General features: G+C 40.4%; 2 protein-coding genes across 3 annotated transcripts; both read left to right on the forward strand.

Moving 5' to 3' along the window:
* Positions 1-8,898: 8,898 nt before the first annotated feature.
* TMEM225 (transmembrane protein 225) lies at positions 8,899-12,105 on the forward strand. Of its 2 annotated transcripts, XM_081535184.1 has the most exons (5): positions 8,899-9,274; positions 9,864-10,010; positions 10,307-10,441; positions 11,630-11,787; positions 11,886-12,105. In XM_081535184.1, exons 1-5 carry the CDS (start codon positions 9,097-9,099, stop codon positions 11,970-11,972), a joined length of 705 nt encoding a protein of 234 aa, XP_081391310.1. In that variant the 5' UTR covers positions 8,899-9,096; the 3' UTR covers positions 11,973-12,105. The 2 variants fall into 2 exon arrangements, with proteins under 2 accessions (XP_081391310.1, XP_081391311.1); XM_081535185.1 differs by having other exon boundaries at positions 11,630-12,041.
* A 2,152-nt stretch (positions 12,106-14,257) lies between these two features.
* Positions 14,258-17,644, forward strand: LOC145522314 (olfactory receptor 8B3-like). The gene has a single exon (XM_081531086.1). The coding sequence runs from the start codon at positions 14,872-14,874 to the stop codon at positions 15,799-15,801; it is 930 nt and encodes a 309-aa protein (XP_081387212.1). The 5' UTR covers positions 14,258-14,871; the 3' UTR covers positions 15,802-17,644.
* The last annotated feature ends 558 nt before the right edge of the window (positions 17,645-18,202 follow it).

The raw sequence follows: 18,202 nt of genomic DNA on the forward strand, positions 1-18,202 counted from the left end.
ATCAAAGTTGATTGTCAAATAATTGCCTCCTTTTAAAGAAGGGAATCATTAACACAAAAGTGGCAGAAAGAGCACTGAATCACAAGTCAAATACATTTTGTTTCAGTGCCAGCTCTAACACAGGGTACCATCTGATCCATCAGAGAAGCTCTCTGAGCTCATGTTTTAAACTGTAAAAAAAGTAATAAATACTTCTAAGAATTGCCATACAAATTAAATAAGACATTTTGTGCACTGTCCATTGTGTATAAAAATATTTCTATTATTAAAATTCCTTTTTTAGAGGCTGATGATGTCACAGACTAATTCACACATTAGACACTATGTGACTTAACTAAGCATAAGTGGACACTACACATCGGAGTCTAAGACAATTGTCCACAGGCTCTTCTCTCCACTCCTGTGGCTCGGTGGCCTGCAAACATCAGAACCTCTAGCTTACGGGAAAATCAGGAGTTAATTTAGAACCCGTTTGTTATAATTCCTATACAACATGAACATTGTGGCTGTGAAACTCAGCTTCCTCCTCTGAAACTAGCTGAGTATCTTTTCTTTCCCTATTCTCATCACTTTCAGAGGAAAGATGTCAGTTATTCCTTTTCATCTTTACACTAAGAAGAAGCAGGTTTAAATGACTGTGACTTCTGTTCTCAGTTCAAGTATTTTATGCCTAGAAATATAAAAGCAAGTGTTCCTCAAGGGATTCTGATCTCTGGGGTTTAGTGACCTGAATATTTGTAAGAATATATCCTATAATATTCTTTTTACAAGTGGAAACCTGTGTAATATCATATTCCCAGAACAATGTAGTTAATATAGCCTAATATCAGATACATATTTAGAACACAATGATGAAGAAATAGAATGTGTAAAGGAAAGAATGTAATATTCTCTTAAGAAGTGTTTTAAACTATAGTGGTAGATTTCCAGTCATATTTTTAATTAAGACATGGATAAAATTTTAATTAAAAAAATATAAGAATAATTCAAATATTCCATAAATTTATTCCTATCCCAAAATTATATAACTACTCTTTCTCCCTTAAAAATTTTTATTGACATGTAGTTGATTTGCAATGTTGTATCAGTTTCAAGTGGACAGTAAAGTTATTCAGTTATATATATGTCTGTATATATGTATTCTTTGTCAGATTCTTTTCTTTTATAAATTATTACAAGATATTGAATATTGAATATAGTTCCCTGTGTTATATGGTAGGTCCTTGTTGTTTATCTATTTTTATATGTAGTAGTAGGTAGCTGTTAATCCCAAACTCCTAATTTATCCCTCCCTCCCTTTTCAAACCTTTGGTAACCATAAGTTTGTTTTCTATGACTATTTCTGTTTTGTAAATAAGTTCATTTGTGTAGTTTTTTTAGATTTCACATATAACTGATATCATATTTGTCCTTTTCTATCTGACTTACTTCACTTAGTGTAATAATCTCTAGACCATCCATGTTGCTGCAAATGGTATTTTTCATTCCTTTTCAATGAATGAGCAATCAGTTCAGTTCAGTCGCTCAGTAGTGTCCGACTCCTTGCGACCCCATGAACTGCAGCACGCCAGGCCTCTCTGTCCATCACCAACTCCCGCAGTCCACCCAAACCCATGTCCATTGAGTCAATGATGCCATCCAGCCATCTCATCCTCTGTCGTCCCCTTCTCCTCCTGCCCTCAATCTTTCCCAGCATCAGGGTCTTTTCCAATGAGTCAACTCTTCGCATCAGGTGGCCAAAGTATTGGAGTTTCAGCTCCAACATCAGTCCTTCCAATGAACACCCAGGACTGATCTCCTTTAGGATGGACTGGTTGGATCTCCTTGCAGTCCAAGGGACTTTCAAGAGTCTTCTCTAACACCACAGTTCAAAAGCATCAATTCTTCGGCACTCAGCTTTCTTTATAGTCTAACTCTCACATCCATACATGACCACTGAAAAAACCATAGCCTTGACTAGAATGAGCAATAGTCCATTGTATATATTATATATACCACATCTTCTTCATATATTCATCTGACAATGGAAATTTAAGTTGCTTCCATGTCTTTTTGTTGTTGTTTAGTCACTAAATCATGTCCGACTCTTTTGTGACCCCATGGACTGTAGCCCTCCAGATTCTTCTATCCATGGGATTTCCCTGGCAAGAATTCTAGATCAGGTTGTCATTTCCTCCTCCAGAGGATCTTCCTGACCTAGGAATTGAACCCACATCTCCTACTTGGCAGTTGAAATCTTTACCACTGAACCACGTCTTGGCTATTTTTAATAGTGCTGCTATAAGCATGAAGGTGCATGTATATTTTCCAATTAGTTTTTGTCTTTTCTGAATATATGTCCAGGAGTGGAAAAAAATTTGGTCATATAATTTTAAGTGACAAATGATGGAATCTTTTAAATTTATTTATTAAGTATTTCTGGGAGTTCTCTCACAGTCCAATGATTAAGACTCAGTGCTTTTACTGCTATGGCTTTTGGTTTCAATCCCCGGTTGAGGAACTAAGATTCCACAAGTTACAGAACGTGGGAAAAACAAGTATTGAGGGTATCTCCTACAGATGAGCACACTGAAAGACCATACAGCATCAGTCCCTTCACAACCTTGCAGTCTAGTGTGTTGAGGCCAACACGTGCCTCATCCTGACCAACTGCTGAATGAATGAAGCACCCTATCCAGTGCTCTCTTTGACTTAGAACCATCACTCCTAATATATCAAACCCATCCCTGAGGAGACCAGCAAGTGATTATAAAAAGTGGTAGGAACTGGTTGAGTTTCAGAGATGAGGCAGAACACTACTGTCTATAGCGATAATAGCAGTCTTGAGGGAAGGGTACATTTTAAACTATCTTCAGAAGTAGGGAGATTTCACTTAGGCTGAAGGACACAAAGGGATATTCAGATGTAAGATAAAATAATCACCACCAGATACCTAATTCAATCAGAATACTTTGTTTTTCTCCAGCTTAGAGATTCATGGCCTGAAAAAGAGGTAAGATACACTAATTTATACAAGAAGTTTTTCATTTCCTACAAAAATCACAAAATGAGATTGGGTTTATCCCCCAGATTTACTGACATATAACCGACAAATAAATATCGTGTATGCTTAAAGTGTAAGTTTCCCAGGTGGCCCTAGTTTAAAATTATCCCTTGCCAATGCAGGAGACGCAAGAGTCAAGGGTTCAATCTACAGGTTGGGAAGATCCCCTGGAGAAGGAAATGGTAACCCACTTCAGTATTCTTGCCTGGAAAATTCCATGGACAGAGGAGTCTGGTGGGCTATGGTCCATGGGATCTCAGAAAATCAGACACGACCGGGCAATTGAGTATACACACATAAACATACTTAAAGTGTACAAACTGATGATTTGATATATTTTGAGATGATTATCACATTAACACATCAATCACCTTATATGGTGACTGTTTAAAAATTTTTTCAGTTATAAGATAAACTCCTGGAATCTGATATATAGCATGTGAATCTTATTCATAATACTATTTTGTATACTTGAATTTGGCTAAGAGATCAGCTCTTAATGAAAGGAAATGAGTCCTCAAAGATATGGTTTATGGTACTAGAAGAGTAGATATTTGACACAGTATTCTTGCTTATCCTTAAAATAAAATATTTTAGAAAGCTTCAAGCATACCCAAGACCTATATGAGCCCTCTACCAGCCCACGAATCATGCATATTGTGAATAATGTTTAGTAAAAGAAATCTCAAATCAGACTATTATGATCCTGTGAGTGTGTGTGTATGTATGTGTCACTGTCTCACCATGCAAGTAGCTTGTTTGGAACTAAAAATTGTTTGTAATTTGCTGCAAAATTATCTTGAGAGGTGATACCAGATTGCAAAAAACAATAAATGTAATTCAAAGGCAAGGAGAAGTGTTCGAACTATCTCATATTCTTTTTGTAATGTGGATAAATCAAAGTTAAATGAGCTAAAGCAATGTCTTCACAGTTATGCCAGGCATCCCTCCCAATGTGGAAGGAGATAATCTAGGTGACTCGCTCTGTGTTCTAACTTATGTTTGTTGAATTAAAGGTGAGCTGAGTCCCTATACATAATTGTTAATGTGTTATTTGACTTAGAATAATTATCTCAAATATATCAAATCCTTCTCTCTGGGGCAAAGCAAATCACTGATCTTATCCTTATACAGATAATTACATAATTTATTTTGGAAATAAATAAATAAATTACCACCACAGTTGGAAATTCTTCTGGAGGAGGGCATGGCAACCCACTCCAGTATTCTTGCCTGGAGAATCTCCATGGACAGAGGAGCCTAGCGGGCTACAGTGCATGGGGTTGCAAAGAGTCAGACATGACTGAGCAACTAAGCACATATTCCACCACTGGCATGGTGCAGTCATCCCCAAAAATACTAAGGGATACGTGTACCTTTGGAGATATTTTTCTTTCATCCTTAGACAGAAAATAATATAGGACTTGGGTTATTAGGATTATGTGAAATAACATGTGAAAATCAATTTGTCTGCTGCTTTGGGGATATCAATATAGAAGATTTTATTGACTTTATACCTGTCACTCTCCTTTGCTTCCTTGGGGAAAGTTTCTGAAGTGGAATAAAACAGAGATCAAGAAGTTACACAGAGAGACAAGCATTAAGAGTAAACACAGAGAATGACTTGGATGCCATCTCTCTTCTTCTTATTTTCCTTTATCCCAAAGCCATGGTTTAGGTGCTGTCTCAAGGTAGAGGAAAGAAGAATATTTAAAGTCATGTGAGCTAGTGAAAAGCCTGGACACTAGAGAGGTCATTTTTGTTTTTTCATCTTGTTTTTCAACTTTTTAGCTCTTTTTAAGCTATGACTTTCTGAAGCTTTCTGTTGGGGCATTCAGGTTTGGAAAGAACCGCTGCTCCCTCCAAACCCTGCTCTCATTGTCCTAAGTACAAGCCACCAGGGAGAGTCCCCTCTCCACCACCATCCACAGTGCCTGGGAGCCCCCATGGGCAACCTGGGCTTGCTGCTGCTCCACCAGACACGGCTGCTTTAGCCTGAAGGGAGCCGTGGTCGGTGGAGTGAAGACATGTTCTTATACTTGGTCTGCATGACTGTTATGCTTTGCTGGTATTTATCCAACAAGTGGTAATGTGCAGCAACATCTTGTAGAGATTTCTACCAAAATCAAATGTGGGTTTTTAGATCCCTCAGATACTATGAAAATGAGAAAAGGAAATGGTCTAGAGTCCAGTCTCAATGAGAGCTTCACAATGTCCTCAGGTTTTACCTGTCGGAGGGGAGAGAGAGCTAAAGTGGCTCCCTCTAACCCCAGTTGTCTGATTATGCAAATCTGGGGTTGGAAAATGAAATTTTTAATTTCAGTAGCATTCCAGTTCAGTTTAGTCACTCAGTCATGTCCAACTCTTTGCGATACCATGGACCACAGCACGCCAGGCCTCTCTGTCCATCACCAACTCCCGGAGTTTACCCAAACTCTTGTCCATTGAGTCCGTGATGCTATCCAACCATCTCAGCATTCCAGAGAGGTACATAATCAAGAAATCCTGGGCTAGAATGTAGCAAAATGCCACCACCCAGTTCTGCAGATCAGAGTCTGTCCTGAAAGTCAAAGTTCACACCTCAGAAAGAAGGGAATGGGGAAGCCAAGTGACGTGAAAAGTATCTGAGTGGAAGCACAGACATAGACCATAGAGATACTGTATAGAAACTCTCCACCCATAAACACTGCAATCATCACCTTTGCTAACTTCCAACAGGCAGAAGGGGATCTTCTGCCTATATATGTGTGCCCCAGGGTTCAGGTTGGCCCTCTGTGCCTTTCTCTTCAAGAAGATGTCAGGAAGAGCTATTTCAGCTACAGGGATCATGATAAAGAGCTATGTATTCAGTTGCCTAGAATACATATCCTGCAGGCAGGAATCAGACCATCCAGGTCTCAGGTAGTGAGGACTATTAGCCTATGGTCTCTCACTCCCAAGCTGAAGGGTATTCCAAGTAGAGAAGATGAAGGTAGCTATCATACTTTCATTGGAAGTAAACGAAAATAAGTATCCAGGAGGGAGGCCCAGAAACAACACAGTCCCAGACTTGTCCATGGTACCCCAACCCGGGGGACAGAGTCTTAGAGGATACGCTTGTCTTAAAATTGTTTGGCTCACAGAGGCACCTAATCAAGCTGATAAGTGACACAGACACTGCTTTAGATGAATAATTATTCCATTTTTTTTTTTGATCTTCAGAGTTCCTGGTGTTTAGGAAAAGATTCAGCTTTTTGAGGGGAAGTGAGAGGGGAGCTGGGCTCCAGGGAGGTAGGGGCAAGGGAAGCAGAGAAGGGCAGAGAAGGGAGGCCCAGGTGGTCTGGGCACTGATCTTCCTGCCCAGCTGAGAACCTGCATTCACTTCCTGCCCTCCGGTGTGTGAGAGGAGCTGGTTTCTTTCTTTCTTTTTTAAAAATAATTCATTTATTTTATTTATGGCTGTTCTGGGTCTTTGTTGCTGCATGCGGGCTTCCTCTAGCTGCAGGGAGTGGGGGCTGTTCTTCACTGCAGTGGACGAGCTTCTCATTGAAATGGCTTCTCTTGTTTCAAAGCATGGGCTTCAGTGGTTGTACTGCACTGGCTCAGTGGTTGCAGCTCATAGGCTCTCAAGGGCAGCGTCAGTAGTTGTGGCTCACAGGCTTAGTTGCTCCTCAGCATGTGGGATCTTCCCAGATCAGGGATCAAACTCATGTCCCCTGCATTGGCAGGTGGATTCTTATTCACTGTACCACCAGGTAAGTCCCAGGAAAAGCTTTAATTGTCCCAGATGGGACTATGTTCAGTTATTTACTAGTGAATCTTGCAATCATGAATGCTACAATACTATAGTTCCTACTTTTCAAGATACGTTCAAGTGGGAAACATTTGTACATGTGAACACAGTCCCAAATAGATTTCAATGGTGAAGTCAAAATTAACATCAAGAAATGTCTAATGTGGAAATATATGAGACATAAGCCAAGAGTGAACCCTAACATAAACCATGGACATTGGACAATAATAATATGTCATTGTAGGTTTATAAATGTAACAAATGTACCACTTTGGTGTGGATGTTGAGAACAGGGAAGGCTGTCCCTGTGTGGGATATACAGGTAGTATATGAAAACATCTCTGCATCTTCTGCTCAATTTTGTTGGAAAAACATAACTGCTCTTTAAAATATTATTTTCTTAAACTTGTTTAAATAGGAAAAATTATATGAGATATAGCAAACTCTGTGCATAGATAAACATGGGTCACCTTAAATCCTGGCATATTAAAGAAGTTTAAACTGTTTTAAGAAATTTGAAGGATAAAAAATTAATTGGAAAGGGAAATAATCAGGTAAAAACTTAAAGTAGTAAAATCTATTTAAAAGAATATTTTCAAATGGATAAATATGTAAAGAGATCTTGAAAATTATCAACAAATTGATAACCCTCTAATAAATCAGATTAAGAAAACAAAGAGGGAGAGTAAGTAAATCTATGAGAAAAACTTAATCCTCATCTTTTAGTGATACCAACAAATATTTAAAGATGAAATTCTCTGTGTTTGTTTCAGAATAACTCAGGGATGAGCACTGAAGCCGGGTAAAGGGTCCATGAGAATCATCCCACCAGTCTCTTTTTCAAAATTGCATACTTCCCTTTTGAAACTAAAATTCTGATTTTCTTTTTCCATTTATTGTTATTTCTTTAATCTAGTTGTCTATTTTTTTAACAAAAGGAAAACATAAAAACTAACAATCTCCCTTCTACTTTCACTTCTCCCATTGTTCTGCAAAGAATGCCTTGCCCAAAACCACCAGTGACATTCTAATCATCAAATCAAGTGACATATGTTCAGCTTCCACCTAATTAGATTTCTCTGCAACATTAAGAATCTAACTCTCCTCAAAACTCAAGCTTCTTTAATTAGACAGCAGCATTTGTATTTTTCTAGGTGGCTTTAGTGGTAAAGAACCTGCCTGCCAATACTGGAGACATAAGAGACAGGAGTTCGATCCCAGGGAAGGGGAGATCCCCTGGAGGAAGGCATGGCAACCCACTCCAGTATTCTTGCCTGGAGAATCCCATGGACAGAGGAACCTGGCAGGCTACAGTCCATAGTGTAGCAAAGAGTCCGACACGACTTAAGCGACTTAGCACGCAAACACACACACGCAGCCTTGCTCTGACCTCTCCTTCTTTGCTCTTTCTCATAAGTGATGATGTTAATCAGAATTTCCTTCACTGCCTCTTGTCACCTTCTGTGTGATATCCTCTCATGGTGATGTGCACACCTATGTTTCAACTGCCATTCCTAGGTTGATAATTCTTAACCTACTATTGAGTTTCAAGACTAATTCTATCATATGCCTTCAAGGCACCTTAAACTTAACCAAAACCAGTACTTACTAAATTCTTTCTCATAAGCAGGCTTGTGCTTGCTCCCATGGTTTACATCTTATTTAATGGCATCTTGACTCCTGTTTTCCCTAACTACATATATCATTTCTTCTCTGACCTGTGTCTCACTAATCCCTCACCTATCTTCAAAACACCCCAAATTTTGAGTGGGCATTCTCTTTTGTGATGCTAGCTACCTGACATCTCACGTAGTGATCCAAGTACCTTCTTCATTTCATTGATCCCTATCTAATGTTCATTAATCCTGGAACATATAATCCTAATGTCTTCCATCATACATGTCTAACTTCTTTCAGGACCTCTAGTTGCTCCTATATCTGATAGTGTTCTCTGTGTGTAACATCATATCTTCTTCTGTATCTGGTTCTTCTTTCAGGGCCTCTAGGCCCTAGGTGCTTCCACTGTAGTAGGTCTCAGGGTCAAGGGTCAGACCAAGATGATTCCATGGCAGTTGGCAACCACGACAACAGACTAGCCCAAGTGGAGGAGTGGGAAACAGTAGGATTTCTCTTCTCTGTTCCATAGGCTACTTCAGCTTCTGCCACTGCCATTGTGTCAGCAATCACTAAAAGATTGTGCCCTCTTTCTTGTGACTAATCCTATCTGAGAAGAAGCATGTGAGATATTGGTGATGGTCTCCGCTTGGAAACCCCAATCACAATGGTGCACATACTGGTCAAAAAGGTCAAGGCCACCAACATGTTCTTCTCCTCCTGGGTCTTAGTCTTTGTGGCGGTAGGACTCATCATAGAAGAATGGGCTGAACTGAAGTTGGGACCCCAAAAACCTACAATAAGCCACAGTCCATGGATATGTTGTACTTCCCTGTGGCCAGCAGGTCAGAGCTATTATATGGAAAGAGATGGGTGGAGAAGGAGGGTTCATCCTTCCTTGACTTCTGTTCATCTCACTGTTATCCTCTAATGCAACCACCCGTGGTTGCAGTGTGCCCACTTCCATAATCAACACAGTCAAGGCCTACCCCAAAAGCTCAGCATTTGCACGTTTTGGAGAAAAGTTTAGAAGCTCACAGACTTAATTGATGGATCTATGAGAAGCCCTGACGGTAGCTACAGGGTATCGAGCACATCTAGAGTGTGAGGATATAAAAGAAAGGTGACTGGCAGTAAAGAAAACACGTTACGTTGCCACTAGAGGAAGACAAGAGTGTTTAGCAAGAAATATATTTTGAAAAAATAGAGGAGAAAGAAGTTTACAGAGATACAAAGATAGAGAACAGTTTCTTTTGGTTCTGTCTCCCATTTAGCTTAAGACCCCTACCTCTTTCTTTCCCCACCTCTGCTCTTTATTATTTAACAAATGTTTCACCTCATTCATGTTTACCTAGAGATTTGTGTGCCCCAGGTAGGAATGAGCCTAGAAGAAATATCTGTCCTTGCCTCAATACAGCTTCTTCTTTTCAACAGAAGGCCTGGAAGTGGTCAGGAACATTCTGATTGTGGTGATCAGCCTTTCTTTCATGCATAACTTGCTCCTGGGTTTTGAATTCACCTATATGATTCCTCAAACCAAATATACTCTCATTATGACTGCCTGCCTCGCTTTCCTCACAGGTAACTTCCTGTCTTCAGTCACAAGTAACTTCCTGTCTTCCCTAACATAGGATTGGAGGCATACTTGGTTTGTAGGTCCAGGCTGTGGTCTCTGACTAACTGAGCCCTCCCAGTTCTTTGGCTTAGATACGCAGCTGCCAAATGGATCCACCACTCAAGTGGCATTGGCCTTTGGACAAGGTGCAGTTGTGTGTGGTAGGGGTTTGGAAGTCAAGCATATCTCGGGTGAAGACTTAAGTACAAGAGCCAGGGTCCGTCAGGAGGGACTTTTCTTTCTCCTTTTATCTGGACATCAGGCATCCTTCTGCTCAGTGCACTTCTACTGTATCACCACATGCTAAATCAAGGTGAATCCAGGTACTACTCGAGTTACAAGATCGGCTGGATCCTTTTCACTGCATACTTAAACGTTTTATTGTTATTCACCTCTGGTGAGTGTCTTCAGGGCACCTGATGGGAGCTAAGAACCAATCCATCTCTGATAGGCAGGAGAGTGAGAGGACAGGAAAGAAGGTAGAGGGAAAGTTACCAACCTTTGCATTTTAAAGGGCTAGTGGGGGAGTTAGACCTACTCTGAGGATGGTTCCTGCAAGGATGTGGGCTGAGTGAGATGTTCAATATGCTTGCCTCCAAGGGAACACTTCCTTCCCACCTTTCCTTTCATACCTGCCCCATTCAGAGTGGAGATAACCGCTAACTTCAAGACTAAAGAGAGTAACTGATAGGGAATATTCACTCATGTGGAGGCAGTGACCCTGGGGGCAGAGTGTCATGCCAGGACAGCCTGAGGCCAGAGAGAATCAGTGTCTGATGCACAGTGACCACCTACAGACACCAGAGACTCTCCTAAGAAGCCTTTAAAACTTCCCTTGGAATTAAACTTCCTAACTCAGAAGCATGTCCTCTGTCAAAAGAATTCTCAGTTGTGTTGAGTTAAGCACTGCCTGTGTGTGTGCTCAGTCACTCAGTCATGTCTAACTCTTCCGAGACCCCCATGGACTGCCAGGTTTCTCTGGCCATGAGATTTTTAGGCAAGAATACTGGAGTGGGTTGCCATTTCCTCCTTCAGGGGATCTTCCCAACCTAGGGACTGAACCCAAGTCTCCTGCATCTCCCACATTGCAGGTAGATTCTTTACCTGCTGAGCCAACAGGGAAGCCCCAAATCTTGTGCACGTGTGCCCAGTCAAGTCCAGCTCTTTGTGACCCCACGGTCTGTAGTTGGGCTGTATTTAAGCTATTCTGCACACACATTTAAAGTGAAAGAAAGAAAGTGAAGTTGTTCAGTCATATCCGACTCTTTGTGACCCCATGGACTGTAGCCTACCAGGCTCCTCCATCCATGGGATTTTTAGTCAAGAGTACTGGAGTGGGTTGCCATTTCCTTCTCCAGGGAATCTTCCCGACCCAGGGATCGAACCCGTGCATTGTAGGCAGATGCTTTTACTGTCTGAGCCACCAGGGCTCTTCTGCTAAAGCATCCCCCTCCTGAATGGCTTGGGACAGTTCAAAGGGAACCATTAGGCTTTAGATCTGGGCCTCTGGCCCATAGGGAGGGAAGTGTTTCTGTGTTTTCCTATTGTTCCTTCATCACCCTCCCCTGGCTTCTCTTTTCCCCAGGATTCCTCTCTATCTTACAGTACAAGCAGTCCATCAATGGCAGCCTGATCATCATCCCCAAATCTGCCAGAGAAAGTAAGGTTATGGAGCAACATGGGGCTTCTATCAAAGTTGTCTCATTACCAGCAGGTGATGCAATGCCTCGTAGTATTGTCCAGGTACACTCTGCCCACATGAAAGAAGATTCTTCAGAAAGACCACACGTCCAAGCACGTCGTGTAACCTGGGCTCTATGATTTGACAATTTATCTTTCAGTATATGTTCATCTTAATGGCAACAGCTTGTGCATATGTGGTGTGTGAAGGTCCAGCTGCATGGTCTGGTTTGGAATTATGTAAATGACTATAACTGGATTGGGGTCTATAAGAAGATCCAGAAGCCTTTAAAAAAATTGTTTTACCCTGACCATCTTTTATTTGTTCTCACCATTTAATATCATCTGTTATTAATATAATAAATATCATCATATAACTGATACTTGCTGTATTAACTTTATATATCACAATGATTTAGAATAATGTATATTACCTTTTTAGTCTCATTGATTTTATTGTAAAATATTTCAACCCTTCAGAAAAAGTACAAAACATGATAAACACATGTGTATACATCACCCAACTGTCACATTATAGACATAACTGATATCCCCCTAATTGTTTTTCTAATCTTAATTCCCTCATTTGTTTCACTGTAAAATACCTTTAATGATGCATTGTTGATAATTTTACATTCATGTCATCTTTCCTACAACTTTATGCGTCTATAAAAATTGTAGAGAGTAGCTATCCAAGCATTGAAAAATCATTAAATATTTTACTGTACAGATCATTTTCAGCAACTCACTTTTTTCACTCGACTCTATGGTTTTGTGATTCATTGATAAATTTTGTTCTACTTCATTCATTCAGACTACTGTTAAGTTTTCCCCTTTAGGGATATAATGTGAAATACTCTTTGTCCAGTTGATGAAAAGCTAGCCGTTTTCTTTCGTTGTTGTTTTGTCGCTAAGTCATATGCGACTCTTTTCTGACCTCATGGACTGTAGCCCACCAGTCTCTTCTGGCCTTGGGATTCTCCAGGCAGGAATACTGGAGTAGGTTGCCATTCCCTTTTCTAGGGGATCTTCCTGACCCAGGAATTGAACCCATGTTTCCTGCATTGGCAGGCAGATTCTTCACCACTGAGCCACCAGGGCAGCCTTGTTTTCTTTATTCTGTTAAAAATAGTGCTGCTATGAATATTCTTATACACAGTTCTCTCTGACCATGAGCTAGAGTTTCTCTTGGGTGTTTAGGACTAGACCAGCTGTATCAGAGAGAGTTTTCAATATGATAACTACCTGTGTTATTGTTCATTTGCTGTCATATCTGACTGTTTGCAACCCCATGGACAGCAGCACACCAGGATACCCTGTACTTCACTATCTCCCACAGTTTGCTCAAACTCACGTCCATTGAGTCAGTGATGCTATCTAACCATCTCATCTTCTGCCGCTCCCTTATACTTTTGTCTTCAATCTTTCCCAGCATCACGGTCTTTTCCATTGAGTTGGTTCTTCACATCAGGTAGCCAAAGTATTGAGCTTCAGCTCCAGCATCAGTTCTTCCAATAAATATTCAGGGTTGAATTCCTTTAGGATTGACTCATTTGATCTCCTTGCAGTCCAAGAGACTCTCAAGAGTCTTTTCCAGCACCACAACTCAAAAGCATCAATTCTTCCACACTCAGTCTTCTTATTTGTAACAAATACTAAAGTGTTTCTTTTTATGTGTATTTTTCTTAAACCATAAGCTCCTAGAAGGCATAAGATTGTCCCCTAATAATTCCTCAGCATCTGAAATAGTACCTATCAGAAACCCACAAAAGCGTAGGGCCTAAAAACTGAGGCCCCCAAGCATAACTTACTGATGTTTTTCCTGCCCCACACTCAGGTCTACAAAGAAAAACATTGACTTAATGCTATATAGGCTTTTGCCTGTTGGGTAATAATTCTATTGTAACATCTAAAATTGGTCCCAAGAAACATGGGGAAAAGGGATTTTCATTCCTTCAGTGTTTATTAAGCAAATATTTATTCAATACCTACTGTATATGCCTGGTGTTACTCTAAGTTGCTACAAAAATAGTACTGAACAAAATAGACAATATCTCTGCCCTTATGGAACTTAGATTCAAATGCACCTGAGCATATCAATGTGTGTATGTATTGTGAATAAACAAACTAAGTGAACAAATAAGTGACTAGTATTTCATAGAGGGGTAGGTGCTGTGTATTCAGGGAAGGTCACCTGCTTTTCTATTTGAGGATGTGCCCCATTTGTCAACAAACAAAGATGTATGCAAAATGGTTTACTTCCAATACATCACTGATATAGTAAACTCAGCTTAAATGCAGAGTAGGTAATTTCTATTTGCTACAAATCATTATCTCTGGGGAAAACACAATGAAAACCTAAGACTTCTAAGTTTTAATCAGGTCCCTAGGATTTCCCAATTCACAATAACCCCTGGGTCGTATTAGCAGGTGGCTCCTTGGGTACTAGCAGATGCTATTTCCACTCCCTAGACTGTAGTTGACACTCTGGCAGAGCCACCATCAGAAATCGTGACCTGTAACTCGTGGCACCTCAGAGCCTGGGGTACCGAGGTCTGTGCTCTGACTCTCTCAGTCCAAAACGCACTCAAAACAGAAACAATAGCAAAGAAGAAGAAAAATCTCTGCTCTGGGCTATTCATCTCTAAAATTCATCAGAGCCACTTGCTCTTCCTTGAGAATAAGGAAGCAGAGGTAGCAAGTCCCAACACTGAAGTCTCCATACAGAAGGGTGAGTGTTGAATTTTATCTGTCCTATTACTCATCTTCCAAACCTCATCTGTGGAAGCCAAGGATTCCCTGAAATGCTGAAATGACAGCTTTCTCTCTGCTGAAATGACCACTGATCATTGAGTGGGCCTGCTAAACTGTCAGAGCAGAAGTGGAACAGAGATGCTGTTGTCATGAGTCCACGGATTACTGAATCTTATTCCAGGAGAACTTGCCCATTAGTGTTTTTGATACATATCTTTAAAAATTCCCTCAGCCTTTATACAGAGGAGAAAAAAAAGGCACACAGAAGGGTGGGTGGGGGTTTCTTCTCAAATTCTGGGACTGTCTCAATAGAGTGGGATTGGGTGGAGAGAGTGCGGTACTCATTTTAATGTTACCCTCTGTCCTGTTCCTACAGGTATGTCCTAGGGAAGAATGGCCCCAGGGAATGAATCTTCAGTGTCTGAGTTTATCCTGCTGGGTTTAACACAGGAGCCAGAACTCCAGCTGCCTCTCTTTTTCATTTTCTTAGCAATTTATGTGGTCACTGTGGTGGGCAACGTTGGCTTGATTATTCTTATTGGTCTGAACCCTCACCTGCACACTCCCATGTACTACTTTCTCTTCAACCTTTCCTTCATTGATCTCTGCCACTCCTCTGTCATTACCCCTAAAATGCTGATGAGTTTTGTAAGCCAGAACCTCATCTCTTATGCAGAGTGCATGACTCAGCTCTGCTTCTTCTCCTTCTTTGTTATTGATGAGTGCTTTATTTTGACGTCAATGGCCTATGACCGATACGTGGCCATCTGTAAGCCGCTGCTCTACAAGGTCTCCATGTCCCATCAGGTCTGCCTCATGCTGACGGTAGGTGTATATGCGATGGGGCTTGTGGGTGCCATAGCCAATACTGGGTGCATGCTGCGACTTTCCTTCTGTGATGGAAACATCATCAATCACTACATGTGTGACATTCCTCCTCTCCTCCAGCTCTCCTGCACAAGCACCTCCATCAGTGAGTTGGAGACTTTCATCGTGGTGGGTGTCAATGTCATAGTGCCCAGTGTCACCATCTCTGTTTCTTACACCTTGATCCTCTTGAACATCCTTCGCATCCGTTCTGCAGAGGGCAGGTCCAAAGCCTTCAGTACCTGCAGCTCCCACATAATTGTGGTTTCTCTTTTCTTTGGATCATCTGCATTCATGTATCTTAAGCCTTTTCCTGCTCGGTCTCTGGATGAAGATAAAGTCTCCACAATTTTTTACACCATTGTGGGGCCAATGGTGAATCCTTTCATCTACAGCTTGAGGAACAAAGATGTCCAAATTGCATTGAGAAAGACCTTGAAGAAAAGAGTATTCTGAACGGAAATTTTGTTAGTTATTGATTCCACATCTTAGTATGGACATGCAATGTATAAAGACATGGAGAACATAGAAATTAAAGTAGAAATGCAAGTGATTTAAATCATAGCATAAGTTAAGATCGTTATATAAATCACTTCATAAGAAAAAAACACTGTATGGAAAAGGAGAATCAACCCTTCATCCTTTCATAGAAAGTAGGGGAAGTAGTCACTGTGTCATTGTTCAGCTTATTTACAGAGACTATAAGCTTTTAAATTGAGAAAGTTGAATGGTAATGTATCAAGGAATGGTAAGACTGTCAGATTTTTCATGGGGAGTAGGGAAGGAGAGAGTAGGAAGAATTGAGAGAGTACCACTGACATATATACACTACCGTGTGTGAAATAGATGGCTAGTGGGAAGCTGCTGTATAGCACAGGGAGCTCAGCTTGATGTTCTGTGATGACCTAAAGGGGTGGGGTACAGGGTGGCAGGGAGGCTCAAGAGGGAGGGGATATATGTATACACATAGCTGATTCATGTTATTGTACAGCAGAAACTAACACAACATTATAAAGCATTTATACTCCAGTATTAAAAAATAAAGAAAATGAAATAAAACTTTAAATAAAGATTTCAAAAGTTTCTCTTTTGAACATCAGGTACATTGGGGACATCAGGTCCAAATAATATAGTTTATTTAATCAACAAATTGAAACTGAGTACCTATTCTGTATCAGTTTATGTTTTTCAACAGCAGAGATACCATGGTGAACAAGGCAATGTTTGTGCCCTCATAAGGCTAATTGACTATGGGAAGGTGGAGGTGGGGTGCAAGTGGGCAGCAGCAGGAGTCAGATTATGAGCAAATAAACAGATACATGTGTAGAGATGGGCAATGCCATGCAGAGTCTTGAATTAAGGAGCTGGAACAGGAAGTAACTATGGTTACTTCAGACTGGGTGTTCAGGAAGGATTTTTCTGAGAAGGAGGCATTTTAGCTGAGAAGAGGAAAATTGGACACACCAAGAGATAAGAATGTTCTTCACAGGGGAAAATCCACATGAGGACACAGGGACAGAGTGGCCATCTGCAAGCCAAGGAGAAAACAAACCTGCCAACACCTTGATCCTGGACTCAAAGATTCCAGAACTGTGACAAATAGATTCCTATTTTTTAAGCCACCTAGAATGGCATTTCTTTATAGTAGCCCTAACAAACTAATGCATGGACTATTTACTGAACACTATGAAATATTTTAAAAAGAGTTGAGACTCATGATATAAACATCTCTTTTTAATGCTAAATATAGTCACATCAAATTTGATGGTCAAAAAGCCGTACCTAACAAACTTACTTTTACTGAAAGACTAGTCTCTCTTTACTTGAGACTTTTCCTTAACTCACTGAATTTCAAGACTATATTAAAAATAATACTCATCAAGATGTCAAGAAGTGAATAGTTTTATGTTTGTGCAGAGTTAGTGCTTTTGGAGCAAATTTCCCTGGAATTCAGGTCATAGGACAAGTCTTGGAAAGGTCAGGATGGAGGAGGCAGGCTCTACTTTGCCCCCGATTTCCTGGGGGGGAGGCACAGGAAGGCCAGTCTCAGAGCCAGCTGGCTGCAGCAACTGCCTTCCTCTTTCTGCTATTCTTAGCTACCACAAGCATCCAGGCTGTGGATGAAAGAGAAACCCATTTGTTGTTCCATGTGAGCTTGAAAAACATGTACTATTGTCGGATACTGTCAGATGCTATTACATCTCCCAATTTCAATTGGATCCTTACAGTGTTTCTGCCTGCTTAATTATTATCATTCTGTAATGCCTCTTCTTTATTAAAGATTAAATGTCCCTGGTAAGCTTCCTATGTCCTTAATGTATGTTTTCTGAAATTAATATTGTGACCCCAGCTTTCTTTTCAGTGTTACCATGGTATGTATTTCCCTATCCTTTAACTCTTAACTTAAATCTTTACATTTAAAATGAGTTTCTTCTAGACAGTGCATACTTAGTGTTTTTTTCATTATCCACTATGGAAATTTCTGTCTTTTTATTAGTGTATCTTTATGACATACATTTAAAGTGATTGCAGAGCTTTCTCAACTCACGATGGGGTTCTGGGGCAATGTTACGGCTTAGCCTAGCCTCCCTTCAATGTGTTAGCATACTTACATTAGCCTACAATTGGGAAAATCATCTAACATAAAGCTAGAATGTTATTTTGATTAAAATATGCAAAGAAAAAAAGCTATTTATAATAAAGTGTTGCATACCTCATGTAATTTATTGAATACTATGCTGAAAGTGAAAGGCTTTGCAATTGGAAGGGTATGGGCTGTTTACCCTCATGGTCAAATGATTGATGGGGAATTGCAGCTTGTGGCTTTTGACCTATATTTGCTTTAGACCCATGGTGA

This window comes from Giraffa tippelskirchi, chromosome 10 (genome assembly GCF_054371585.1).
Source record: "Giraffa tippelskirchi isolate mGirTip1 chromosome 10, T2T-mGirTip1v1.2.pri, whole genome shotgun sequence".
NCBI lineage: Eukaryota > Metazoa > Chordata > Mammalia > Artiodactyla > Giraffidae > Giraffa > Giraffa tippelskirchi.

Bases quoted from the DNA above. Each gene is read 5' to 3' on its own strand.
- LOC145522314 (XM_081531086.1), top strand. From the start codon at position 14,872: ATGGCCCCAGGGAATGAATCTTCAGTGTCTGAGTTTATCCTGCTGGGT.
- TMEM225 (XM_081535184.1), top strand. From the start codon at position 9,097: ATGGTGCACATACTGGTCAAAAAGGTCAAGGCCACCAACATGTTCTTC. The intron at 9,275-9,863 runs GTCAGAGCTATT...TCTTTTCAACAG, and splicing joins TACTTCCCTGTGGCCAGCAG to AAGGCCTGGAAGTGGTCAGG. The intron at 11,788-11,885 runs GTACACTCTGCC...TTTATCTTTCAG, and splicing joins TGCCTCGTAGTATTGTCCAG to TATATGTTCATCTTAATGGC.